Genomic DNA, 27,440 nt, shown 5'->3' with positions numbered 1-27,440 from the left:
GGAATTGACCACTAAAAGGAATTGACCACACACGGACTAATGCTTCTGTTAGGACAATACAGTGCATTATTTTGGAATTTGCAGTTTTGAGAATATGAAATGGAAACGAATAAAAGTAAACACCTGAAACATATTACACTATATATTAACTAACTAGAGTTTAATTTGGAGAGAAAGAAGGATAAACAGACCCTTGCATACTAATGCAAGACCTACAAGGAATACAGTTTAAAAAAAAGGAAGCAGGGGTGCCTGGATGGTTCTGTTAGTTGACCGTCCAACTCTTGATTTTGGCTCAGGTCATGATCTCGGAGTCCTGGGATTGCACTGTGTTGGGATCAGAGTCTGCTTGGGATTCTCTCTCACTGCCCTTCTACCTTCACACTCAATGGCTCTCTAAGAAAAAACTTTCAAAAATTCTTTTTTAGCTGTGGAACTTATAGGAATTGGGTAAACATGGTTTTCTAACAGCATTTTCAATCTGTTCGATTTAGCATCATCGGAAACATGAAAGTAAAAATCTAGACAGTAATGTAAGCCAGCCATGGGAGGCACCTCTTCTCTTTACTGATCCTCTAGTCTGTTTACTGAATCAGTGAATGAGACCATCACTACACATACCAGAAACGGGTGCCTGTCCTCTGCACACCAACTTAATTGGATATGTAGTACTTAAGGCCATAAAACATCTCACTGCCAGTCTTTTAACATACAGGCTTAAAGGCTTCATCAGTTTTTTATTTATATGGTAAATGTCTGTTCTTAGCCATCCAGGGAATGTGGAACTCAGCTGAATTTAAATAAATAACCTAGGAGAGAGAAAGTGGAGTTTAAATAATAACACATTTAAAAGGAACTATTTTACAGCATTCTTAAACATCTTAAAACTAAACTTTCCACCAAAAACTAAAGATTTTGGGAAAACATAATTTTCTGTGATGATCTAGATCTTGGAATTCATCTCAGGTGTCCTATTGCCCACAATTAGAGATGTGAATACACAGTGTTGTCAGGGTGAGGGGGCTGAAGGAATTTGGAAGAGTTGGGCCAGAAAAACTTCTTTGTTTTTGCATATAGAATCCTGGATATTTTTATTGCGCAAGAATGAGTGAATCAGAGCTGGCAATCCACAGGATCCTGCCTTCCCATGTCCCAATGATCATATTACAGAAAATCTATTTTTTTTCTTAAGATTTTATTTCTAAGTGATCTCAACACCCAGTGTGAGGCTCAAACTTTTAAAATCCCAAGATCAAGACTTACATGCTCTACCGACTGAGCCAGCCGGGTGCCCCAAAATCTATTTTCTTAAGCATAATATTAAACTGAAGAAGTTCTCAAGAAATGAATCAATTGAAATGTGACTTTTGTGAAGGTCTGAGTATATACCGAAGTATTTTTATATTCATAATTCATGCAGTGAGTCTCATTAAAATGATTAGTATGCCTACTAGTTTCTACCAACAAAAAGTTAGTATTACAAAAAGAGCCCACTGTGAGATCAGATTACAGAATCGCTACTCTTAATACTGTATTTGTTAAATACACTTTTATTCTTCCCCCTCATTTTTATCACAGGTATTTAAAGGATCTTTACCTTGGAAGCCTCATGGTACAAGATACAACTCTCATATTCTTCAAAGAATTTTTTTTTTTCTTTCCAAAGAATTTTCAAAACACCTCCACCACTTGATGTATGATTTGATTAACTGAATTTTTCTAACTACAGATTAGCAATAAGTACTCTGGACACAGAATGAATAGGCATATCACAGAATGGCCAAAAAAAATATAAAGCAGTCCTACAACTAAGTAAAATAAACACACTTAAAAAATGGGCAAACACATCAAATAAAAACCTTATTTTGAAATGAACACTAAAAAAATATTTCTAAACAGAAGTTACTTTATAAGAAAAACTATGATTTAAAAAAAAAAACAAAACAAAAAACCTGTGATGTGAACTTTTGCTGGCATGTGGGTAACTAGCTGAATATTTCAGGTGGGTCCTGTTCTTCAGTGGCACCTTCTGGAAATAAAGTAACCATCCAAGAGGACAGTTACTTCACAGGTACATTTTTTGTTGTTATTAATTAAAGGTTCCAGGATCAACGTAAGGATAAGCAAGGAATTCTCCTAGTTTGTTGCCTTCTGAATCATAGTGGAGCATCCGAAAGCAAACATCACAAAAGAAACATGGGTCCTCTGGTGCAAAACTGTCATTGTTCGTTACCCATCTGTAATTAAAAAAAAAAAAGATTACACCATCACAATCAACTTTCTCAAACTTTAATGCATTATGACCTGTAGTGATGTGGAAACGTAACATTCCCACTATTGCCTTGTCATCCTATCTTAATACACTGTAATCCTTTCTACAATTTTGTATACATATAGATACAGAAATATCACTACCAATACTCTGCAAGGCAAAAGGGCAACTAACAGAAACCCTGCAGAAGGCTGTTTCTCTTAAAGACTTCTTAAAAGTAAGTACAGCAAAATAAAAATCCATACGTGAAAGCACCCTATGTACACTTCTGGTATGACTTAACCTATCCTCCAAGTAACTGTTAAAATGTAATTGGCCATCTTGAAAAAACGGAATATATTAGATGCTACAGACCTGATGAACTTTTCTGTAACTTATCTTTTTAACTGGTAAATTAGTCCTGGCAAATTTGGAAACTCCCATGTGTTTTACCTAGAAGTCCGGATAAAATGTTACAGAGTGTATGCAAATGGGAATATGGGCAACATTGAATTGATGCGATGTTTTCTTGCCTGAGACATTACTACTGGTCATGGGAAGATGAAAGACTTTTTCAGCAATCTATTTGAATCTGCTTCTCATGGTCTATTTTAACATTCCCCGATTTTCAGTTTGATAACTGATTTACCATGTTTTCCTACTGATCATTTAGAAAAGCTCATGGGAGGGGCGGGATGGGAAGAACCCACACCCCCAAATCTGATACACAAATATTCTTTTTTCCTCAGAATTTTTTGACCCTGATCCACAGTTAAAAACCAAACTAAACGTGAAGTATCACATAAAGTAAAAATTTTATGAACCCATATTTTGACCTCATTCTATATACTGAATGCTGTATTGTTTTTTCATGGAGGAGCAGCCGTGGATGAAGCTGATTTTGTAGACTGCAGAGAGAAAGACAACATGGCTCCCTAAAGATCCAAAGTCTGAGCCAGCTCTGGACTTTCACTACACAGAATGCATTTCCTTACTGTTTAAATGTAACCTGCTAATTTGCAGCACTTATGTACTAGATAAAACCATTTCTTTTATTCATACCCCCACAGTGTAAGTTCTCAGATTCAAATTTAAAATAGGAAACACCGAAATACCAAAAATGGAAAGTACTTGACTTACTGAAAACCAGTAAATTTGAAGAAAGAAATAGATACCACTTACCTGGCTGTGTATGTTTTACAAACAAAACATTTTCTAGTCCACAGCCAATGCTTCTTGATAAGAAGGGGATAAAGTGTCCTGTCCAAGCAGTCATCACAATGTGCGAGCCTTTTGTACACGAGAAGTAAATGAATATATTAAAATGCAAATTGTTATCGATGAAGAAACATCTGTTCCTCAACATTAAGAACCTAGTAGATATATTTTTCAATTTTTTTCCTTAGGAAAGACTCAGGTATAAAATTGTTACACTAGGTCTGACTAAACTTTGTTCTAAGAAAACATCTCCTGAAGATCATTTGGGATTAAACAATGTTTTCTTTCAGGTGAAATTTCCCGAACAGGTCATGTGCTCTATGACCCTCCAAGAGGGCAGTCTGCGTGCAGATCTTGAACACATTCCATCAGAGAGCCCCTGCTTTACTCAACACTCACCACCTTCCTGGAAGACAGTCTGAGCAACTATTTTACCTATTTGGTCATGTGTTACGTGGCTCTTGTTTACTATCCTCTTTATTAAAATCTAAATCAGACTCCTGGTATAATGTGAACTGACAGAAGACTTTAGCTTTAGGTGTCAGAATTTGTGAATTATTAATGAAATCAGTCTCTACTGTGCCACTAATCAGCTGACTGGGTGTGAATAAATTCCTTAACCATACTGGACCTTACATTCGTCATCCAGAAAATGAAAGGGACTGTGCCAGAGTATTCTAAAGGTCCTGACCTTAATTTTAAAATTATTCTTAGTTTTTGTCTTTTAGTAAGAAAGGATAGCAATATATCAACTTCGTATCAGAAGATGATTGGTAGGGGTGCCTGGGTGGCTCAGTGAGTTGAGCCTTGCCTTCGGCTCAGGTCATGATCTCAGGGTCCTGGGATCGAGCCCCACATCAGGCTCCCTGCTTCCCCCTCTTTGTCTCTGCCTGCTTCTCTGCCTACTTGTGACTTCTCTGTGTCAAATAAATAAAATCTTAAAAAAAAATATTAGTAAACTTGTAAGAGTTTACCAACGATCAGACTATGGAATGGCACTGAATGATTAAATCCACCTAGAAGACTTGTAGTGCAGGGGCGCCTGCGTGGCTCAGGGAGTTAAACTTCTGCCTCCAGCTCAGGTCATGATCCGAGGGTCCTGGGATCAAGCCCTGTGTCAGGCTTGAGCAGGGAGCCTGCTTCTCCCTCTACCTCTACTCCTCCTCCCTGCTCATGTGCCCTCTCTTTCAAATAAATAAAATCTTTTTGAAAAATGACTTGTAGTCCAAATTACATCTAAAAATTCTTTAAAGGGCGCCTGCCTGATTCAGTTGATAGAGCATGTAACTCTTGGTCTCGGGGGTTGTGGCTTCAACCCCCACACTGGGAGTAGAGACTGCTTAAAAATAAAATCTTTTAAAAAGTGAAATTAAAAAAATTTTTTTTAAAAACTAAAAATTTCCGGGGCGCCTGGGTGGCTCAGTGGGTTAAGCCACTGCCTTCGGCTCAGGTCATGATCTCAGGGTCCTGGGATCGAGTCCCGCATCGGGCTCTCTGCTCAGCGGGGAGCCTGCTTCTCTCTCTCTCTCTCTCCTCTCTCTCTCTCTGTCTACTTGTGATTTCTTTCTGTCAAATAAATAAAATCTTAAAAAAAAAAACAAACTAAAAATTTCCTTAGAAACATCCCACACTTCAGATGTTTAATGAGCGTGAATTGTGGGGCACCTGGGTGGCTCAGTCATTAAGCATCTGCTTTCGGCTTGGGTCATGATCCTAGGGTCCTGGGATCAAGTCCCTCATCAGGCTCACTGCTCTGCAGGGAGCCTGCTTCTCCCTCTCCCACTCCCCCTGCTTGTGTTCCCTCTCTTGCTGTGTCTGTCAAATAAAATCTTTAAAAAATAAATAAGCATGAATTCTTTTCCCATATTGCCTTGAGTTTAAGGATGACACTGCTGTACAGTAAGAAATGATAAACTAAAATAACAGAAAAGTGGGTTGTCTTCCATCTTAGGCTAATTCTCAGGCACATTCCGCTTCAGTGAAAGAGCAGGCAGAAAAGCTTATATAAAATGTAACACATTATCAAATGTATATAATTTTCAGTCCTACAAAACTGGAGTTTATGAGCTCTCCTGGCCCCCTGGCCCTTTGCTTCCTTTACTTCCTTCCCCTAAGGGCTACTGAAACATTTAACTGTTTCTTTAGAATTTATCCCCTCAACATCCCTCTACAGAACCAAAATAACTTTGGTTAAATATTCAACATTTACATGTTGCCAAATTAATATTACTACTTGCACCTAAAACTCCCTAACTTTCCCTTTATCGTGTAATACACGGTTCTCTAGCTGCAAGCCAGAAGCTGCCAGCTAGCTACTTCTCTCAGATTCACATCTGCTTAGGTTGCACATACCTGTCGCCAATTTAGTTCTGTACTTCCCGACAGTATGAGAACCGCACTGTCGAGTGTGTTAATGCACAAGCGGGAGACATGGCAGTCCTAGACACCCTTCCTTCCCGAGTTCTCCGCTGTGCTCTAGTCTTCGGACGAATTGGCTAGATGGCCATCGTGCTGGGATTCTCCTTTCCCTGCATTATCTGTTCTGCTTTGCCTTCATGGTTTTTTTGTTTAAGATTTTACTTGTCAGAGAAAGAGAGCATAAGCAGGGGCAGCAGCAGACAGAGAAGCAGGCAGCCCAACATGGGACTCGATGCCAGGACCCTGAGATCATGAGCTGAGCCAAAGGCAGATGCTTAACTAACTGAGCCACCCAGGCGCCCCTGTACTCCTGTTTTTCTATTTCAAGGTTTACTAAAGGTAAGTCTGGAGTACTTCCTTGGGGACCTTCCCAAGAATGAGTGCATGCCAGGTAAATTTTGGAAACTGGTCACTAAATTTCAAGAAATGTGGAGGCAGGGACTTTGTAAAGGCATCATTTCCTATTACTGGTATAATAAAAAGTATGGGTGTATCACTGCTCCACAAACAAAAAACCTAAAAATGGTCTCAGAATTAAAGCAGGGATGGAGCAGGGCTTATTTCTATATACTGATCCTTTACAGATTTCCTAAATAAGGAAACGAATGGCCTTATTCATGAGAAAGACACAACCCAAGCTATATAAAATTATAACAAAATCTTATTTTAAACTAGTCCTCTCGGACACCTGGGCGACTCGGTTGAGCAACTGCCTTTGGTTCAGGTGTCGATCCCAGAGTCCCCGGATGGAATCCCGCATTGGGCTCCCAGCTCCACAGGGAGTCTGCTTCTCCCTCGGACCTTCTCCCCTCTCATACTCTCTCACTATCTCTCAAATAAATAAATAAAATCTTTAATTATAAAAAACTAGTCCTGGGCACCTGGTGGCTCAGTGGGTTAACCTTTTGCCTTAGCTCAGGTCATGATCTCAGGGTCCTGGAATCGAGCCCTGCATCAGGCTCTGCTCAGAGGGGAGCCTGCTTCTCCCTCCTCTCTCTCTGCCTGCCTCTCTGCCTACCTGTGATCTCTGTCTGTCAAATAAATAAAATATTAAAAAAAAAAAAAAAAAACCTAGTCCTCACTTTATACTTGATGAAAACATTAAGACTTCACATTTGTCAAATATTAGAATTACTCTTCTCTTCCCCCCAGTTCCCTTTGATCTCCTTAAAATTCTGGAAAGAGACAAGAAACCTAGATACACAGTTGCAAGTTTGCTAAGCAAAAGCCGCAACAGGAGATACAAAGTGCTACACGAAGTGGATGGCTACTGCCTGCTGGATATACAAATGGAGACACTTATTTATGGATTTCTGACAACTCTAATCAAGTATTTCTATTATAGATATTCCCAAAATAAAGACAGGATACAAATGGATGAAGAGTTGGTCAGTCCATGGAAAGCAGACATGATTTTGCTGGTCCCAAGCCAAGCTAGTGACTAGCTTGACTATTTCTCTTATTAAAAACAGGGGTGCCTGGGTGGCTCAGTGGGTGCAGCCTCTGCCTTCAGCTCAGGTCATGATCTCAGGGTCCTGGGATCAAGCCCTACATCGGGCTCTCTGCTTGGCAGGAAGCCTGCTTCCCCACCTTTCTCTGCCTGTCTCTCTGCCTACTTGTGATCTCTCTCTGTCAAATAAATAAAATCTTAACAAAAACAAAAGCAAAACCAGGGGAGCCTGAGTGGCTAAGTCGTTCAGCATCTGCCTTCAGCACAGTTCATGATCCCAGGGTCCTGGGATCAAGCCCCACATAGGGCTCCCTGCTCAGAAGGAAAGCTGCTTCTCCCTCTCCCACTCCCTCTCTCGCTAAAGTCAAATTAAGTAAAATCTTAAAAACAGAAACAAACCAACTCCAACTGCCTGTGCTTTTACACTGTGAAATCAAGAAAAGGAAAACAGAGCAAATGACACCATGTTCTGAGTGCTGCTACTTACCTTATGTCAGTGATGACAATGACATGTTCACAGTCCCCCTGGTGACAATATAAGTAAGGAAAACCCAGTTTAATAAACAGGTCATTGAAGGTGAAATCTTCCATTTTGGCAGTCTGAAATTTTCCATAGCCTCTGTCATGGGACTCTGACCATTCAATGATAGTTCTGAAGCGGGGGAAAAAGATGATATTTCATTATGCCACAAAAATCTAAAAATGACAGAAAATGGTTTGTGACTACAAGTATTTCAAAAGCCTGGCTCACCCAATAAACTGGACAATTGCCACCTTGAGGTGAAAATCTCAGTGGTTGACACATGTAGAAATCAAGAACTCTGAATGTGTCTTTATCCATTAGAGCAACAGTTCTCAAAGTGTGGTTCCTGAAGTCAAAAGGATCTTTGTGATAAAATGTCATTTGCCCTTTTCAACTCCTATTCTCTCCAGTATTCTAACGGCTACATGATGTGTTTTATTACTTCAGACTGAATGGAAAATTCAGAACATTGCCATTTGTCTCATTCAGTTCTGAAAAACAGTTATTTCCTCCCCCAAATTATTAATGTTAACATGTGATGGGAGTAGTTAATATTTGAAATATTTCTTAGTTTCAACTTCTAATATGGTAAACACTGACAGCTATAGCCCACATAATCAAAAGCAATATACATGTATGTTCTAGTTGCTAGGACACTGATAGCAAAAGTATGAGCTAATTAACATGACTATAAGCTATACATTTTTCATGTTATACACTTACCCATGTATTTACACACTCATCTAGGGCAAACAACAGTATGTACTGGACAAACAGAAAAAACAGTAAGACTAACTTATTGCTATCACCTAAATATGAAAAAGACTAATGAAGTGTTTCAGAGGGAGTTAGTTTCTCAGATTATCTATGGCTCAATACAAGATTTGCTAGACTTTTTAAAAAGTAGGCTCCACACCCAATATGGGGCTCAAACTCACAACCCCTGTGATCAAGAGTAGCTACTGGCTGAGCCAACCAAGCATTCCAAGATTTGCTGTCGTTTCTAAGATAGTAGATAACACAAAGATTTTGAAATGGTCCGTGTCAGGTCTTTGCTAGGAAGTTTCTTCCTGAAGTAAGAATTGTGATTAACTTACTAATACCTAAGCCAACCAGATGAAATAACTGAATATATTTTAAACTGAGAGATACTTCTGATCCCCAAACAAACAACCAAACAGTCTTAACAAAACAGTTCTTTGGCAAAGACCCTTAACAGACCAGTTAACAGGATGTGTGGAGATCTATTCCAAGAACTAGAACCAGGAAAAACCGAGAAGATTTTTGAAAATTGTACCTGCTTAAATCTCTGCACTCCGGGTATCTTTTATCATTGTAAAATGTCCCTTCGAAATAAAAGAAGGCTGATTTGTACAGGTCCTATAAGGAAACAGACGGCACTGAAAGAGAGTCCTCTACTAATGATTAGGAAATTGCTACCAATTCAAAATCTATAGGTCATAAAACCACACTAATATGCTTTATAGTAACTGTATGCAACCTTACAGAACACGCTTAGCTCGGTAATTTCCTTACTATTTAACGGGAACTTCCTATGTGACAAGTATTATGCTATTTACCAGGGATGGAAATGTAAACATCTGATCCTTGCAGCTGTTTTCATTATCCTATTGCAGTTTGAATCACTAAGTCCGACTTAAATTTTGTATATTCTGAGATTTGTGAAAGGACCCTAATTAGAAGTGAAATAAACAATATTATTTTATTTTGCGAATACACAGCAGTGAATTATTTTGGATACTAGAAGTAAAAACCAAAAGTCACATCTTTTATATTTCCCCAGCAATAATTAGTGATCACAAACTTAGGTTGTTCTGTTCTATTTTTTAATATTTTCAGGATACTTTAAAAAAAAATTTAGTTATTTATTTGAGAAAGAAACAGAGATAGTGAGAGAGAGTGTGAGTGGGGAGGAGAGGGAGAAGCAGACTCTCTGCTGAGCAGGGACCCCGGTGTGGGGCTCGATCCCAGGACCCTGGGGTCAGGAACTGGGGTGAAGGCAGAAACCCAACCGACTGAGCCACCCAGGCACCCCTCAGTATACCTTTTTTTTTTTTTTAAAGATTATTTCTTTGAAAGCGCAAGCAAGAGGAGCGGAAGGACAGAGACTCTCCAACAGGCTCCATACAGAGCATGGAGCCCAACAACAGGCTCCATCCCACAACCCTGAGATCACAACCTGAGCCGAAACCAAGATTCGGATCAACCAGCTGTGCCATCCAGGTGCCGCCTCTCAGTGTACTTTTATAAAAAATTCTCCCTTCAAATCTTCAGTAATTCTTAGGCAGAATTTGACTTAGGCAAAATTAACTCTTTTTAGGCAAAATTAACTCTTTTTACTCAAGCAGGCTTGCCCCAGAATACCAGAGTAGTCGCACAACTGGCTTGAACCGTCAGGTTTCCTAACTTTCAGCCTACCAGCCTTTCCAGAGGGGCGAGTGTCTCTTGATGCTCACTGGTAACAGAATGAATCACAGGAACACCAAAGACCAAGTCTCACCTCAGAGCCATTACATGAGAAGCTCTCAGGATGTGGCCCAGGCACTGATGTTTTCCCAAGCTCCCCAGGACTCAGACAGGCAAGCAGTGCCAGAGGCACTCTGTTCGACTGCTCTTCACGATGTCCTAACAACCAGAGCCCTGGGGGAGGGTCAGGAGACCTGTGTTCTTTCTCCTTGCGTATATGTACTCCTCAGACCTTGGGTTCCTCACCTGTGTGAGTCTCTCTGTCCCGCTATCTTACAAGACTGTGGTTCATCAACTATGAAAGATATGTAAGTTTTGGGTATTCAAAAAAAAAATCTTCCCCCAAAATAACTGCAATTCATCTCCTCCCACAAAGCTTCTATTTTTCTTTCTCCATGCCCTCGTTTACAGGTTATCCGGTAATGACATCAGCCACCCTTACGAGACTGGCTGTGCTGTTTCTCCTCAGGCCGTCACTCCATTTCCCTGACCCTGTTTCTTTCTTTGAAGATTTTATGTATTTATTTGAGAGCGAGACTGTGAGAGGGAGCAGAAGGAAGAAGGTCAGAGGGAGAGGCAGACCCCCCGTGTTGCTGGGAGCCCAATATGGGACTCGATCCTGGGACTCTGGGATCATGACCTGAGCCGAAGGCAGTTGCTTAACCAACTGAGCCACCGAGGCACCCCGACCCTGTTTCTTCATGTAACGCATGAGTAAAGCCATTACGTTCTTCCTAGGTGCTTGCAGAGATAAAAGGATAATCTGTAATAGAATGCTGAATCGAGCTACTGTTAAACACAAAAACTACCACTAAATATACTTCTGTACCCTCAACGAAGAAAGCTAGGGTCTAAAATCAAGATTCTTTTTTTTTTTTTAATAAAGATTTTGTTTATTTATTTGACAGACAGAGATCACAAGTAGGCAGAGAGGCAGGCAGAGGGAGAGAGGGAAGCAGACTCCCTGACAAGCAGAGAGTCCAAATGTGGGGCTCGATCCCAGGATCCTGAGACCATGACCTGAGCCAAAGGCAGAGGCTTTAACCCACTGAGCCACCCAGGCGCCCCTAAAATAAAGGTTCTGAAAGAATATTGCCTTATTTTGGAAATAAAAACAAAAGTTTCATTTTTTATTCATTATAAAATGCTTCTACAAAAATGGAAGTGATTTAGGCAACTTAATGCTTTTGGCTGGCATCGTTATTATTTAGAAGGGGAACTGTTTTCCCTAAATCTGAAGTCCTCCTATAATAACTCTGGTACACAAACAGAACAGAAGATGTGAGCAATGTCAACACCAGGTAATTCTGATTTTCAGTGGCAAGCAGAGATCCTCACTAATAGTTTCCCTATTTTGTCAGCTAGTTTAGCTGACCAGCTTTGGAGAGGGGAGGATCGCCAACCAATATGGAAAACCTAGTGAAAGAAGTTACTTCTGTTATAAACCTAACATAGCCCCAGAGTCTACTATTTCCACTTCATAAACAAAGTAACTATCAAGAACTAACCAGATCATGTGAACAAAGTCACCTATATGTAATTTTAAGCATCAGTAGTTTGTTCTTTTGCTAACATTCAAATCAGCTGTATTAGAACTTCAGAAGCAGGGGCAGAAGGCTGGTTCAGTTGGTTAAGTGTCTGCCTCCGGGGGGCCTGGGTGGCTCGGTTGGTTGAGTGACTGCCTTCAGCTCAGATCATGATTAATTAATTAATATATGTATAAAATCAGGCCACTATTTTCTACTCGAGTGTTGTTTTGCTTTTTTAGTGGTCCCTCACATTTTAATATCTGGTCTGTTTTTAACATTGCTCAGATTAGTTCATCTTTTTCTTTCTTTTTGTTGTCAATCTCTTAAGCATCTTGCTTAGAGGAACTTTAAGAAAATACCTGGCACCTGTTGCTGCTACTTATTATAAATAAAGACCTGGTGTTTTGGGTTTTTTATTTTTTAAGGTTTTGTTTATTTATTTATTTAACTGAGAGAGAGAGAGAGAGAGAGCAGGAGCTGTGGGGAGGTGCTGAGGGAGAGCTGCAGCCGGAGGCAAGCAAAAACAGCAAAGGAACCGGTTCAGGGGGAAAGACTACCAGTGGGACTCCTGTAGATAGTAGCCTTGTCACTTACGAACTACATTCTCGGCCTTTCTGCTCCCTTCTGAGCAGAAAGCCTGATTCGGGGCCCAATCCTACCACTCCAGTGGCCTGATCTTATACATGTATTTTTAAAAATGCACTCCATTCTTTGATTACTATAGTCCAAAAAACAAATGTTAGCAAAACTTACTACACTTCAGATGTAAGATTTAAGAGATTAAAATATACTGGCTCAATGTTCCCAGTCTGCTCAGATACTAAAGTCATCTAGCCTTTAGAATTCTTGCTTATGGTTGAAATGAAGATACTCCTTTCCTCAGCTACAGGAACTGCAATTTACCGATGTTTTGCCCATGCTTACCAGTGGAGTACATGCTATTTAACTTAAGAAAAAGCACTATAACTTAAGGAGCAGTTCTCCGTTTTGCTGGATGAACAGATAAAACAATCTGGCAAATGCTGAGATTTGGGGAAGGTGGGTAATGGGTACATAAGGACTCATACTATCTCTTGTGCGTATGGTCAAACTTTTCCAAGGGACCAGACTCACCAAGAAAGATGAGGATTCAGATAATCAGAGGAAAAAAAAAATTCCAAAGCAAAACTTTTTAAAAAACCAAACCATAAAATACAAATGCCAATCAGTGAAATGAAAATCTTTCCATAGGTCAGACAAATGTCAGTATCTGCAAAATGTCACTAATTCAGCCGTTCACTTCCTTAAACCACAGCTGCAGACCAAGGCAGCACGAAACAGCTCTCTGAACAGAGATTCCGGAGTCCTTATAGAAGCTGCGGTGACGCACAGCACAGCTCGGGGTTTCACTCGCTGCCTAGTCAGCAAGTCAACCAAAGGGCAGGGAAAACCCTCGGGCCTGACATCACATGTAGCAAAGGAGGATGTGGGGCTTGGAAGGCAAGTCAACAGCAGTCTGAATCCTCCACCCTGCTCACCCAACTCTGGCAACACATGAGGGCCCGCTGACCCAACTTTTTCTTACCCCTCGACCAGTGCTAATTCTGTCCAAAGCATACTTCTGTCCAGCAGGTAGCAAGCACTCAATCATCAGAGGTTATTCGTTTAATAAAGAGCTGGAAGAGGCAGAAACAATACAACCACACATGCGTTCGGTATTTAAGCCAGGATAATGAAACCTACCAGCCCCCTGCTGAGAAAGCTGCTGAACGGGGACACCTGGGTGGCTCAGTTGGTTAAGCCACTGCCTTTGGCTTAGTTTATGATCCCAGGGTCCTCGGATCCAGTTTCGCATCGGGCTCCCTGCTCCGCGGGGAGCCTGCTCCTCTCTCTGCCTCTGCCTGCTTGTGCTCTCTCTCTCTCTGACAAATACATAAGTAAAATCTTTTTTAAAAAGGCTGTGATGGGGCGCCTGGGTGGCTCAGTGGTTAAGCCGCTGCCTTCGGCTCAGGTCATGATCTCAGGGTCCTGGGATCGAGTCCCGCATCGGGCTCTCTGCTCAGCAGGGAGCCTGCTTCCTCCTCTTTCTCTCTCTGCCTGCCTCTCTGCCTACTTGTGATTTCTCTCTGTCAAATAAATAAATAAAATCTTTAAAAAAAAAAAAAAAAAAAAAAAAAAAAAAAAAAAAAAAAAGGCTGTGAAACACATCAGCTCCGACACATAAAAACTACAAACTAGGCATACCTGGTTAGAAACCCTCTCTGGGCTTTCTGGCCCTCAGACTGACTCCCAGATCAGAATCCAGCTGCCTTGAACAAGGACAACATGAGACTGCCATGAGAGTGAACTCAGAGTCTGCTTATTAAAGTGGATTTATAAAAACTTTATAATTACACTTTTTTTTTTGGTAGGGTGGAGAAACTGCTGAAGGCTGCTGCTTCTCCTTTAAAAGAAGATAAATTTTTATTTCTTGGTCTGCATACAGCCTTGAAATTCCATTTGTTTCTCTCTAATCTAATGTTTATGTCCCACAGCACCGAGATGCCAAACCTGAAAAAACCAATGATCTTAAAACCATTTTTGGTAGAAAGAGAAAACTAAGTGAAATCTACATGTGAGTCATAGAATGCTGGTCTCCTTGCCCATCAGCAAAAGGACTGGAACACAGCCCACCTTGTGGGGCACAGAGACACAGCAGACAGCACCAGCCAATTATTACAGACACCATAATGGCCAAAGAAATGGTGCCAGAGTGGCGAAGAGAGGGCAGTCAGGAGAGATTTTATGTAATATGAGTTTTAAGCTGGGTTTGGAATATGAGCATGAGTCAGACGGACAGAGGGAGGGAGGGAAAGGGCTTCCGACCAAGTTCAGACATTTGGAGGCATGAAAAAGTGTCATGCTTGAGCAACACAAATTCTCTGTGGCTGGAACATAAGTTGCAGAAGTAGAGGCTGGATAGCATGGAAAGTTAACTTGGGAATCATCATGACAAAAGGCCTTGTATGTCAGCCTACAGAGATCCACTTAGATTTTTAGGTCGGAGAATGACAGGATTGATTTTTTTTTTCATTTTTATTTTCAAAGACTTTATCTTTTACTTTTTTTAAAGATTTATTTTTTTTATCTTTGAGAGAGAGAGAGGAGCAGGGCAAAGCCTAAATGTGTTTTCAAAGTAGAGTCAAAGCTCTCGCTGATGCCTTCAATGTGGAAGGAAAAGGAGATGAGGACTCCAGGTTTCTAGCCCAAGTCACCAGATGCACGATGGGCATATTTACTGAGACAGGAACACTGGGGGGCACACAGGCTTTCGTGGAGCAGTATAGCATTTGCTGGTGAGCAGATTATATTTGAGATGGCTGTTGGACATCCAAGAAAAACTGTCAAGGATGGGGCACCTGGCTGGCTCAGTTGGAAGAGCACGCGAGTCTTGATCTCAGGGACCAAGATCATGAGACTCTTAGAGCCCCACATTGGGTTAGACACTACTTAAATAAATAAAAAAACTGTCAAGAAGACTGTTGGATATAGAAGTCTGGAGGTCAGAGAAGATGCTGAGACTGGAGAGAATTTTGGAATTCCCAGTACTGACAGCTCTGAATCTGGGTCAGATCACCTAGGGAGGATACATCAAAGGGGTCTGAGGACCGACTCCCAGGACTTTACAACAAGAGCCAGGAAAATGAGAAGCATTCAACAAAGGAATTAATGAAAAGTCAGTCAGAGAGAAGGCAAATCAGATGGGTGTAATGTCCTAAAAGTTGAGTAAAAAAAATCCTGCAAGGAAGAAGGAACAGTCAATGGAGTCACACCTGATAAGTGGTCAGAAAAGGTTTGAGAACGACATATACGGTGGCAGCAAGAAAAGTGATTTTTGAAGAGTGGTGGGAACAAGAGTGAGTACAAGACAAGGTGATGGCAGAAAGAGACAAACAATGAATTTAGGAGCTATTATTAATAACGCATTATTGTTCCTACTTGCTGTTATTCTCTCTGGTTTGCTGAGGAGGAAGCAGAAAGATGAATGGTGGCTAGAGGAAGCCGCGCGTCGAGACAAGGTTCAGGAAGGGAGCCATCACGGCACACCTGTAATGAAGGGAGAACTGGCAGAATGGAGTGGACCATGATGTGAGGCCAAGCACGGTGAGACATGGGACCGCATGGGCAGGCAGCCTGGCCTCAGGTGGCAGTAGCTTTAGTCCAGCTCTGTCCCGGGTGGGAAGGCAGGAGATGGCTCAGTGGAGGTAAAGAGGTGAGAGGTGATGGAAACTTCTTTTCTGGTAACTTTATGTTCTCCATGAAACAAACAGCCAGAGTTTCCACTGATGGTAAGTCATGAGGATATGTAGGCAGTTGCAGAATGAATCACAGCTGCCCCCCACTGCACCTCCGGAAAAGGGGCAGAGTGAATCAACTATAGAGATGTGAAAAAAATGCCAGGCAGCACTGAGGCTCAATGACAATGTCCAGCAGGCACTCAAAATAATGGTTTGGAAATGAGGAGAGAAGGCAGCAGACAGAGAGTCACTAACAAAGATTAGCGTACACTTAAAACCATGAAAACTGAGGAAAGCCCAGAAGAATTTATAAGAACCACCAAAGTGAAGCCCACTTTTTTTTTTTTTTTTTTTAAATCTGACAGAGAGAGCATGAGCAGGGAGAAGGAGGCAAGAGGTGAGGGAGAAGCAGACTCCCCACTAAGCAGGGAGCCCAATCCGGGGCTTGATCCTAGGACCCTGAGATCGTGACCTGAGCGGAGTCAGACACAACTGACTGAGCCACCCAGGCACCCTGAAACCTATGTGCTAAGAACAGTTTTGTGGCTGGTGGCACAGGAACTGGCAAAAATAGTGACTGTGGTGGTTCTCATCCAAACTCTCTCCCCATTCTATCTGACCCAAATATTCTTTTCTGAGCTACAGGAGAGGCTGCCCCTTTTAAGTGGGCCAGTAAATCTGAGTCTTCCACCAGAGTTGCACAAAGTAACAGAATTAGCTCATTGGCCTTACCATGAACTACAGAGAGATCAAGGCCCTACTACTCTACAGGGCAAGCAATCCCTTCGGAAAACTTTGTGGGTGGCCAGTCTACCACTCTGCCCCTTTCTATCTTTAACCAATGGATATGTAAACTTCTGTCCTTTTGACAGCATCTCCGTGGCAAATAGCAGCTAAGGACCAACATCAGATGCCATGTGTCTGGGCTTGGTTTTGCACCTTGGACTGACAGGACCTTCTCTGGGCAGTGAGCCCTCAGGCGGACACCCACCCTTTGCTGGGGCCAGTTAGGACAGATGGAAACTCAGAGTTTGAAAGAGGAGAGAGTGAATGGCAAATTCAAATGCTAGTAAGGTCAAGTTGTATGAACATGGAGGAGACAATTAGGTGTCACTATGACCTTAAAAGGAAGAGTGTATACAAGAGAATGGGTGAGAACTGAATGGGAGATAGACAGAAAATCAAACCTGAGCCCAGCCTCATCTTTGAAAATGACTTGATGATAAAAAGAAGAGAACAGATAAATCTGACAGAATGGCATAAAAGAAGAAAGGATTTTCTGGAACATTTACGATTCTGCTACAGTAATCACTACTTATTTAGCTTATTATTATTGTTACTACTATTATTATTTCTTGTTTTATGAGGGTTAAGGAAAAAAAAGAAAACACAACACCTTACTTTGCTTATGTGCTCAGGAGCTTGATCTGGAGTGTTGCTGAATTCCCCACCAATCTGGAGGTCACTGACACAGCAAATTGAATCCCTCAGTTCTGTGAGCTTCTGACTGCCCAATACCAGCATCGTCTGGTATGGCTTGTGTTCTTTGTGCTACAAATCAAATGGTAAATAAGTAAATGTCCACTTACAGACAAAGCAATTAAATTGTAAATCCTGTCCTGAACAGATCTAAATGAAGTTACTGGTCTTCTTAATTTGAAGTTATCCCCATAACTCAGTGTTCTGTGTTTTCTTAGATTCTGTATTTGTCAATTTGGCACCCGTTAATTACAGGTCCACATTAATGGCCAAAATTGTTTACATCCCCACCGTGATCCAGAGCCTGGTCTCTGCAGCCCCTTCCTTGTTCTCACTCACACACCAAGTAGGTTATTTCCCTGTTCTAAATCAATTAAGGTTAGGTAGCAGACAACTAGGGAGACAGACCCTATACCCCCAAGCCCGCTGGAATTATTCAAACTAGCCAAGCCTGAACCGTTCGCTCTGCCCTGCCCTGCCCGTGGAAACCTCAATAAAGGCTGTGGTCTATAGCTTCTCCTCACTCCTTCTCACTCCCAATTGTCTCTAGTGCTTCCCCCTGTGGCTGCAGCCGACTCGCTCTTCTCAATGGCACGAACCTCTCGTATGGTCAGTCGGCCACCTCTGTTAAGTTTAGAATCCAACAGACAACTGAGATACTTGGTGCTATGGTCTGAATGTCTGTGTCTACCCCAAATTCAGATACTGGAATCCTAATGCCCAAGTGATAGTGTTGGGAGGCTGGGTCTTTGGGGGGTGGGGGTGATGAAGTCATGAGAGTTGAGCCTCATGATCTTACAGAAGATCCCACAGAGCACCCTAGCTCCTTCTGCCACCTGAAAAGTCCATGACATGGAAGATGGCCTCACCCACCTGTGCTGGCCCCAAGCCTGGACCACCAGCATCCAGAACTGGGACAAACGGCTGGTTATAAGCCTCTCTATCAGTGATATTTTGTTATAGCAGCCACAAAGACTAAGACACTTGGCAACAGAATTTCTTAGTTTAAGCTAAAAAGTTTATCATCAAGATGCTACTAAAATGTAATTACCAAGAACCTTTGGAATATAACTTCACCTAGCAGCACTGTTTTATTTATTATGATTTTTAAGTAGGCTCCACACCCAAGGGTTTGAACTCATGACCCTGAGATCAAGAGCTGGGCGAGCTACACTGACTGAGCCATCCAGGTGCCCCAGCAACAGTGTTTTAAAATGTCTTGCAAGTTACCTCATGGAAGTCAAGCAATCTATACACTACTCTCATGTTACAGACCCAAAAGTTTGGTTTTATTGGTTTGATTTGACTGGCAGGGTAATTAGTACCAACTACATCCCAGATGCTTCATTACTGACTACTATTCACAAGTCAAATCAGGTATACTATTATTTCAATTAAACCTTATCAAAGTTTGTGACATCTATTCAGGAAATCAAGAATACACACATCTGGGCTAGGACTGAATTCTTTTAATTAGAGACCTCTATGAAATTTCTGAATACTCCTTAAGCTATTGACTTTCTGCATTTTCATCAAAGAAGAACTGTCTTTAGTTAGACAACTTCCCAAGTATTCTGAATTCATGAAAAAAGGTTCACTTACACCTTTACCAGTCATCTATTCTATTAAAACAAAAACAAAAGCAAAAGAAAACTAAGAAACAAACCCAAGAATTCATATAATTAGAGTCACTGTGGATTCACATATACTTTCAGTTGCTTCCAGTGAAGTAATCAGGAATAACACATTCCAATAGTATAACTGTTACATAAAACAGCATATGTTTGCATTGATTTTGGACCCTAAGGACTGTGACTCTTCAAATAATTAAATCGTTTGACACAAGTCACCCATTTTATCTGTGAAATTAAAAAGGTTTTACTACTGACCTTATGAAATATAACAGGATATAAGATATTCACAGATAGGATAAGCTCCCCTTCTTCAATCATGTCTGCTGGATTTTCAGGCTTTTTTCCTATGGCATGTGACTCCTGAAGGAGAAAAAAACAAGTAAGAGACCTTAAAATCAGTGTGACTCAGCTATGAGGCAGTGGGTAAGCAAGTCAGGCAGCCCTGGCTTTGACTCCCAATTTTACCTTAAGAAAACTGTTAAAACCTCTCTAAGCTTTATTTTCATCGTCTATAAACAACAACAACAAAAACCCCAACAAAACAGAAAATACTCGTTTTATAGGACTACTGCTAGGAATATGTATATAAAGCATCTAATAATGGTTGGCCCTAGATGCTTAGTAACCGATGATAAAACATGAGTATCAACTAATGTTGGTATAATGCTGGCATTTACAGCTGCTAATAGCACTTCCACATGCCTCCTCTCACACTATTATGAAGCTATTTGACAGATGCACCAAGGTTCAGATTTACCCAAGATAAACCAGCAAGCCTGAATGTAAATATAGACTGGTTTGGCTCTAAAACCAACACTGTCTTGCCTTTTACAACATTAGTGCATCTGTACTCCCTCACACTTCTATTATGTGTGCACGATAACTATAAAACAGGCGCCCTAGAGGAGACCAGTTAGGAAGTACAGACGCAAAAATAAGAGAGAGTGACACTACGCAAAATGGCACAGCAGGCAGCTCTAGGGATCAGTCCCTCCCCCATAGCAACCAAGAAGATGGAAAGAGAGACTGGAACCAACTGTTGTGGAATTCTGGAACCTGATTAGTCAGTTATATCAACTCAGAAAGTGACAATGAAAGGACAAGCTGCTTCTCTTTATTAATAAGCACAGAGTGCAAACCAGCCACCATCCCCGGTCCTCAGCCCCCCTGAAGATGTGGAAATAGGGGCCCATTCCTAAATGATGGCTGATGCCATGACAAGCAATGGGAAACCAGTTCTCCCAAAACTGGGGGTTATTTCGTTTGCTCTGGTAATGCCCTGATGAGACACTGGCCTTGGTGTTGGGCCTCCTGCCAGCAGTGTCTTCCCACAGCAGCACCTACTGGGAAATTTAGAAAAAGGGCTTATTTTTTTTTTAACTATTTCTTTCATTTATTTATTTATTTATTATTAACATATAATGTATTATTTGTTTCAGGGTAGAGGTCTATGATTCATCAGTCTTACACAATTCACAGCACTCCCCATAGCAAATACCCTTCCCAGTGTCCATCACCCAGCCACCCCATCCCTGCCACCCCCCCCACACTCCAGCAAGCCTCAGTTTGTTTCCCGAGATTGAGTCTCTTATGGTTTGTCTCCCTCTCTGGTTTCACCATGTTTCATTTTTCCCTCCCCCACTTTTATTTTAAATTTGTGGAGGCAGACATTTAAGGAAATCTCAAAACAGGTCACTGGCTGTCCGCAGAGATGATGAAACAGAAACATCCATAACTATATACAACAAGGAATACATGCAGCTCCAACAATCAAAAAGTAAAAAAAATATACTCAGGATGTCCAGTATAGATTTGTTGTTCTCAACAAAAACATAAAGCACACAAAGAAACAAAAAAAAAATGTCGCATTCACAGAAAAAAAAAATCTGACAAAAACTACCCTTGAGGTGGCCCAGATATAGAAGTTACTAGTCAAAAATGTTAAATCAGGGCGCCTGGGTGGCTCAGTGGTTTAAGCCGTTGCCTTCGGCTCAAGTCACGATCTCAGGGTCCTGGGATCAAGTCCCATATCGGGCTCTCTGCTCAGCAGGGAGCCTGCTTCCCTCTCTCTCTCTCTGCCTGCCTCTCTCTCCATCTACTTGTGATCTCTCTCTGTCAAATAAATAAATAAAATCTTTAAAAAAAAATGTTAAATCAACTGTTTTAAATGCACTCAGTGAGCTGAGAGTAGGAAAACACATTCAAAAGTCATGAAAGAAAAAAACATTAACCAAGAATTCTATACCTGGCACAACTAACCTTCAGGAATTAAAAGAAGAAATTAAGGCATTTTCAGATTAAAAAATAAAAATAAAAATTATGAGGGAATTCATTACCAGTAGGCTATATTTAAGAAATACTAAAGAGAGCTCTTCAGGATGAAATTAGAAGACAATACACAATAACTTGAATCCATAAGAAAAAAATAAAGGACACTAGGAACGGTTAACTACATAGGCAAATATAAAAGCCAGAGCTACTGTACTTTTAGCTTATTAACTTTTTTCCCAAAAGCAAATGGATAAAATATTTATAAATTTATTTATTTATTTTTAAAGATTTTATTTATTTGACAGAGAGAAATGCAGTGAGAGAAGGAACACAAGCAGGGGGAGTGGGAGAGGGAGAAGCAGGCTTCCCGTGGATCAGGGAGCTGGATGTGGGGCTTGATCCCAGGCCCCTGGGATGGTGACCTGAGCTAAAGGCAGACACTTAACAAATAAGCCACTCAGGCACCCCAATATTTATAAATTTATGTTAACAGACACATAAAAATGTGATCTGAGACAGTAACAACATCAGGGGTAGGGGCAGAGATGTATAGGAATGGAGTATCTATCCTTCAAGGTATTATTAAAAAATGTTGGTATTTTTTTTTTAAATATTTTATTTATTTATTTGACAGAGAGATCACAAGTAGGCAGAGAGAAGCAGAGAGAGGAAGGGAAGCAGGCTCCCTACCTAGCAGAGAGCCCGATGTGGGGCTCGATCCCAAGACCCCAGGATCATGACCTGAGCTGAAGGCAGAGGTTTTAATCCACTGAGCCACCCAGGTGCCCCCAAAGTTGGTATTATTAAGATTAGGTTGTTGGAACTTTAAAATGGTAATTGTAATCCACAAGGTAACCACTACAAAAATAAGTAAACACATACACATGGAAAGAAGGAAAACAAAATATACCTTAAAAATTTAACTAAATACCAAAAAAGACAGTAATAGAGGAACCAAGGAACAAAAGAGAGATATGACATACAGATACCTAAATAGTAGAAATAAATCCTCATCAGTAATTCCTTTAAATAGAGATGGGCCAATCTTTCCCATTAATAAAGCAAAGATTGGCAGAATGGATTAAAAATATTTGATCATCCATTCACTCTCTGTAAGAGACTCACTTTAGACATGAAGACACAAAGAGGTTGAAAGTAAAAAAAAATGGAAAAAATATTCCACACAAATAGTAACCAAATGAAAGCTGTATTATTGTCAGACAAAACTTTAAGTCAGAAAAGGTTACAGGAGACAAAGGAGGACACTGAGTATTTTAAAATATGGAATCCCAAAAGAAGATACAATAATTATACACACATGTAGCTAACAATAGAAAGCCAAAATACATGAAGCAAAACTGACAGAAATGAAGGAAAAAACATATTGTTCAATGATAATAGGTGCAAATTTCAATACCCCACTTTCAATGAGTAGAATAACTAAACACAAAATTAATTAGGAAATAACACTATAAACCAATGAGACCTAACTGACACATACAGAACACTCCATCCAATAAAACATTCTTCTCAAGTGCACATGGATGTTTCTCTGAGCTAGACCACCAAGCCTTAATGAATATGAAAGTACTGAAATCATGAAAAGTTTTTTTTCTGACTATAACTGAACAAAACTAAAAATCAGTAATAGGAAAAAAACTAAAAAAAATCAGTGGAAATTAAACAACACACTCTTAAATAACCAATGGGTCAAAAAAGAAATCACAAGAAAATACCTTGAGACAAATGAAAACAAAAACACAAGAGAAATTTATATGAAGGCACCTGGGTGGCTCAGTTGGTTGTCTGACTCAGGTCATAATCCCAGGGTCCTGGGTTTGAGTCCCACATCAGGCTCCTCTTGCTCTGTGGAAGCTTGTTTCTCCCTCTCCCTCTGCCTGCCACTCCCCTTGCTTGTGCGTGCGCGCTCTCTCATTCTCTCTCTCTCTCTCTGTCAAATAAATAATAAAATCTTAAAAAAAAAAAAAAGGAACAGGATGTTGCAAAAGCAATATAAAAAGGGAAACTTACAGCTAATAAACATCTGCATTAAAAAAGAACGATCTCAAGTAAATAACCTTACTGTATACAGTAAGGAACTGTAAGAAGGGGAAACTGACCCTAAAACTAGAAGGACGGCAACAATCAAAACTAATCCAAGAGGGGCGCCTGGGTGGTTCAGTGGGTTAAAGCCTCTGCCTTCAGCTCAGGTTACGATCCCAGGGTCGTGCCCCACGTCAGGCTCTCTGCTCAGTGAGGACCCTGCTTCCCTTCCTCTCTCTCTGCCTACTTTGATCTCTGTCAGATAAATGAATAAATAAAATCTAAAAAAAAAAAAACCTAATCTAAGAAAAACAGAAAATCTGAATATTAACAGTATATTGGTGCAGTGACATAATGGTAAGGGGACTGAACAGTAATTAAAAACTTATAAACAAAGAAAAGCCCAGGACTAGATGGTTTCACCGGTGAACTGTACCAAAAAATTAACATCCTTCTTCTCAATGTCTTCCAAGAAAGAAGTGTGAAGAAGAGAGAATACCTTTTTTTTTTTTTTTTTTTTAAAGTAAGCTCTATGCCCAATGTGGTACTTGAACTGATAACCTAAGGTCAAGAGTCACATGCTCTACTGACTAAGCCAGTCAAGTGCACCGAGGGAATACTTTTTTTTTCTTAAGATTTTATTTATTTATGTATTTGAGAGAGAGAGAGAGGGTCTGGAGCCCAATGTGGGGCTCAATCCTAGGACCCAGGGATCATGACGCCCAACCATCCAGGTGCCCCTGGAAGGAATACTTCCTAATTCATTCTGAGATCAACATTTTCTGATACCAAAGCCAGACAAAGACACCACAGGAAAACTACAGGCCAATATCCTTTATAAATATAAATGCAAAACTCCCTAACAAAATACCAGCAAACTGGGGTGTCTGGGTGGCTCAGTCAGTTAAGCATCTGCCTTCAGCTCAGGTCATGATCTCAGGGTCCTGGGATTGAGCCCTCCATCAGGCTCCCTGCTCAGCAAATAAATAAATAAAATCTAAAAAAAAAATTAAAAGAAAACCACAAAATACAGCAAGCCAAATTCAGCAGCATATGAAAAGGATTATATACCACAACCAAGTGGGATTTATCCTCAGGATGCAAGAGTAGTTCAACACATGCAAGTCAATCAATGTCATACACCACACTAACAGAAGGATGGAAAAAACCCACATCATTATTTCACTGAAATGCAGAATAAGTATGAGGAAATCCAAAACCCTTCCAAAATAAAAGCACTGAATAAACTAGGAATAAAGGGGCACTTCCTCAACACAATCAAGGATATATACAAAAAATCCACAGCTAAAATCATACTCAGTGTTGAAAGACTATAAGGATATACACTTTTGTCACTTCTACTCAACATAGTACTAGAAATTCTAGCTACAATTAGATTTTTAAAAAGGAAGGAAACAGAGTGAATGAGCAAGCAAAATAGAAAGTAAGAGATAAAGTTAGTTCTGTTTACAGATAACAGGCATGATCTTCTATGTATCAAATCCTAAAGAATCCACACAAAAAGCCTATTAGAACAAATAAATTTACCAAAGTTGCAGGCTACAAAATCAACACACAAAAACCAGTTGTATTTCTATATAACCAGTGTATAACTTGTAAAGGATATTAAGAAAACAATAGCGGGGCACCCGGATGGCTCAGTGGGTTAAAGCCTCTGCCTGAATTCAGCTCAGGTCATGATCCCAGAGTCCTGGGATGGAGCCCTGCATCGGACTCTCAGACTCTGCTCAGCAGGGAGCCTGGTTCCCCCCACCCCTCCACCACCTGCCTCTTCCTACTTGTGATCTCTGTCTGTCAAATAAATAGATACAATCTTTAAAAAAAAAAAAGAAGAAAGAAAGAAAGAAAGAGAAAACAATAGCATCAAAAGTAATAAAATACTTAGGAATAAATTTCATAGAAATGAAAAGACTTTGGAAGCCTGCCTGGCTCAGTCTGTATAGCATGCAACTCTGATCTCAGGGTTGTTAAGTTCAAGCCCATGGTGGGTGTAGAAATTACTTTAGAAGAATAAAAAAAAATAAAAAAAGAAAAAAAATCAAAGACTTGTACACTTAAAAACTATAAGACATTACTGAACAAAACTAATGACAACTTTAATAAACTGAAAGACATAGCTTGTTCATGGCTTGTTCATGGATTTGAAGATGTTCAGATGACAATACTACCCCAAGTCATATACAGAATCAATTCAATCCCTATCAAAATCTCTGATTATTTTTTTAAGATTTTATTTATTTATTTGACGGAGAGAGCACAAGCAGGTAGAGCAGGAGGCAGAGGGAGAGGGAGAAGTACCTGAAACAGTGAATGTACTTAATGCCACTTAAATCAAACATTTAAAAATGGTTAAATAGTAAATTTTATGTAATGCAAACTTTACCACAAAAAAAAAAAAAAAAAAAAAAAAAAAGGGTGCCTGGATGGCTCAGCTGCTAAGCGTCTGCCTTCGGCCCAGGGGCCTGGATCAAGTCCTGCATCAGGCTCCCTGCTTATCCAGGAGCCTGCTTCTCCCTCTCCCTCCGCCCCTCCTCCAGCCTCTTCTCTCTCACACATGCTCACTCTATCTCTCAAACAAATAAATAAAAGCTTAAAAAAATTAATAAAAGGGAAAGAAAACAAATGTCTCTATGTATTATCAAGTGCCCAACACAGCATCTGATACTCAGTAGGTCCTTAAGAATATGTACTGAATGAACCCTCATTATTTATTATCTTAAATTTTTCTGAGGGTTTACATAAGAGATGGTGGATTAATAATGTGGCTAAACCAAAATCAGGAGCAGACTAAAGTACTAGCAACAGGGGGATGAAAAGGCATGAATTTAGCCTAAGATAAAGAGCAAAACCAAATTAAAAGCAGAAATAAAGGGATGCTTGGGTGGCTCAGTCAGTTAAGCGTCTGACCCCAGTTCAGGTCAGGATCCCAGGGTCCTGGGATCAAGTCCCACATTGGGTTCCATGCTCAGCGGGGAGCCTGCTTCTCCCTCTCCCTCTGCTGCTCCCCCTGCTTGTGCTCTCTCATTGTCAAATAAATAAATAAAATCTGAATGAATAAATGTAAGAACAAAGGCAGAGATCTGAGAGTCAAACGTGCCATCACTTCAATCCCTTTTTTCTCCCAAAGATTTTTATTTGAGACAAGAGGCAGAGTTAGTGTGAGGAGGAGAAGGAGAAGCAGGCTCTCCAGTGAGCAGGGAACCTGAGACAGGGATCAATCCCAAGACCCTGGGATCATGACCTGAGCCAAAGGCAGACACTTAACTGACTGAGGGACCCAGGTGCTCCATCATTTGAATTCTGTGGGTCTTTTTCTCCTACTTTACCAGTCCCAATGAGGTTTCTCTAAGTTTGTTTTCAAATAAGCATATCCAATATAAAGACACCATCAGTCATCACTAACACCCAATGACAGCGTTCACAATTTCATGGGGAAAAAAAAAGATGAGATTCTTACCATCTCATAAGCAAACGTTTCTTGTCTGCAAACCCGGTCTATTGTTATAGTTTCTTCCCGCTGTTCCAGAAGCTTTTTTCTAATCCTGTTAGAGGAACAAGAAAAATCAAACTTCAATACCTGTACTAGGTCTTCCGAGGTATCTTTAATACTTAACTTTCACTTGATTTTTTTTTTTTTTTTTTTGAGAGATAGCGTGGCGGGGCAGAGGGAGAGAATTCCAAGCAGGCTCTGCGCCCAGTGATCTCATGACTCTGAGATCATGACCTGAGCCGACATCAAGTCCAACACTTAACTCACTGAGCCACCAAGGTGCCCTGAGAATGAATTTTGAGCTAATTTTAGACCTAAAGCTAAAAGAAGCTATAAAAATAGTAGAGTTCCCTTAAATCTCTCACCCAGT

The 27,440-nt window shown here is 40.5% G+C and overlaps 1 protein-coding gene across 3 annotated transcripts in view; it reads right to left on the bottom strand.

The window, feature by feature from the left end:
* Positions 1–710: 710 nt before the first annotated feature.
* Positions 711–27,440, bottom strand: part of SNAPC3 (small nuclear RNA activating complex polypeptide 3) — a 39,974-nt gene continuing 13,244 nt past the window's right edge. For 2 of the 3 annotated variants that reach the window (XM_004765726.3, XM_004765725.2), the window contains 7 exons: positions 27,038–27,122; positions 19,501–19,605; positions 17,534–17,683; positions 9,158–9,240; positions 7,825–7,989; positions 3,434–3,541; positions 711–2,237 (listed from right to left, as the gene is read on the bottom strand). In XM_004765726.3, the coding sequence (XP_004765783.1) occupies positions 2,090–2,237; positions 3,434–3,541; positions 7,825–7,989; positions 9,158–9,240; positions 17,534–17,683; positions 19,501–19,605; positions 27,038–27,122 (844 nt within the window). In that variant the 3' untranslated portion in view covers positions 711–2,089. Of the gene's footprint in view, positions 2,238–3,433; positions 3,542–7,824; positions 7,990–8,088; positions 8,207–9,157; positions 9,241–17,533; positions 17,684–19,500; positions 19,606–27,037; positions 27,123–27,440 lie in introns of those variants that run through there. The other variant, XM_045079650.1, reaches the window with a different exon arrangement.

This window comes from Mustela putorius, unplaced genomic scaffold, assembly GCF_011764305.1.
Source record: "Mustela putorius furo isolate JIRA1106 unplaced genomic scaffold, ASM1176430v1.1 tig00000421_pilon_pilon_pilon, whole genome shotgun sequence".
Taxonomy (NCBI): domain Eukaryota; kingdom Metazoa; phylum Chordata; class Mammalia; order Carnivora; family Mustelidae; genus Mustela; species Mustela putorius.
Note: the sequence above shows the minus strand (reverse complement) of the source record. Positions and strands in the feature narration are given on the sequence as shown.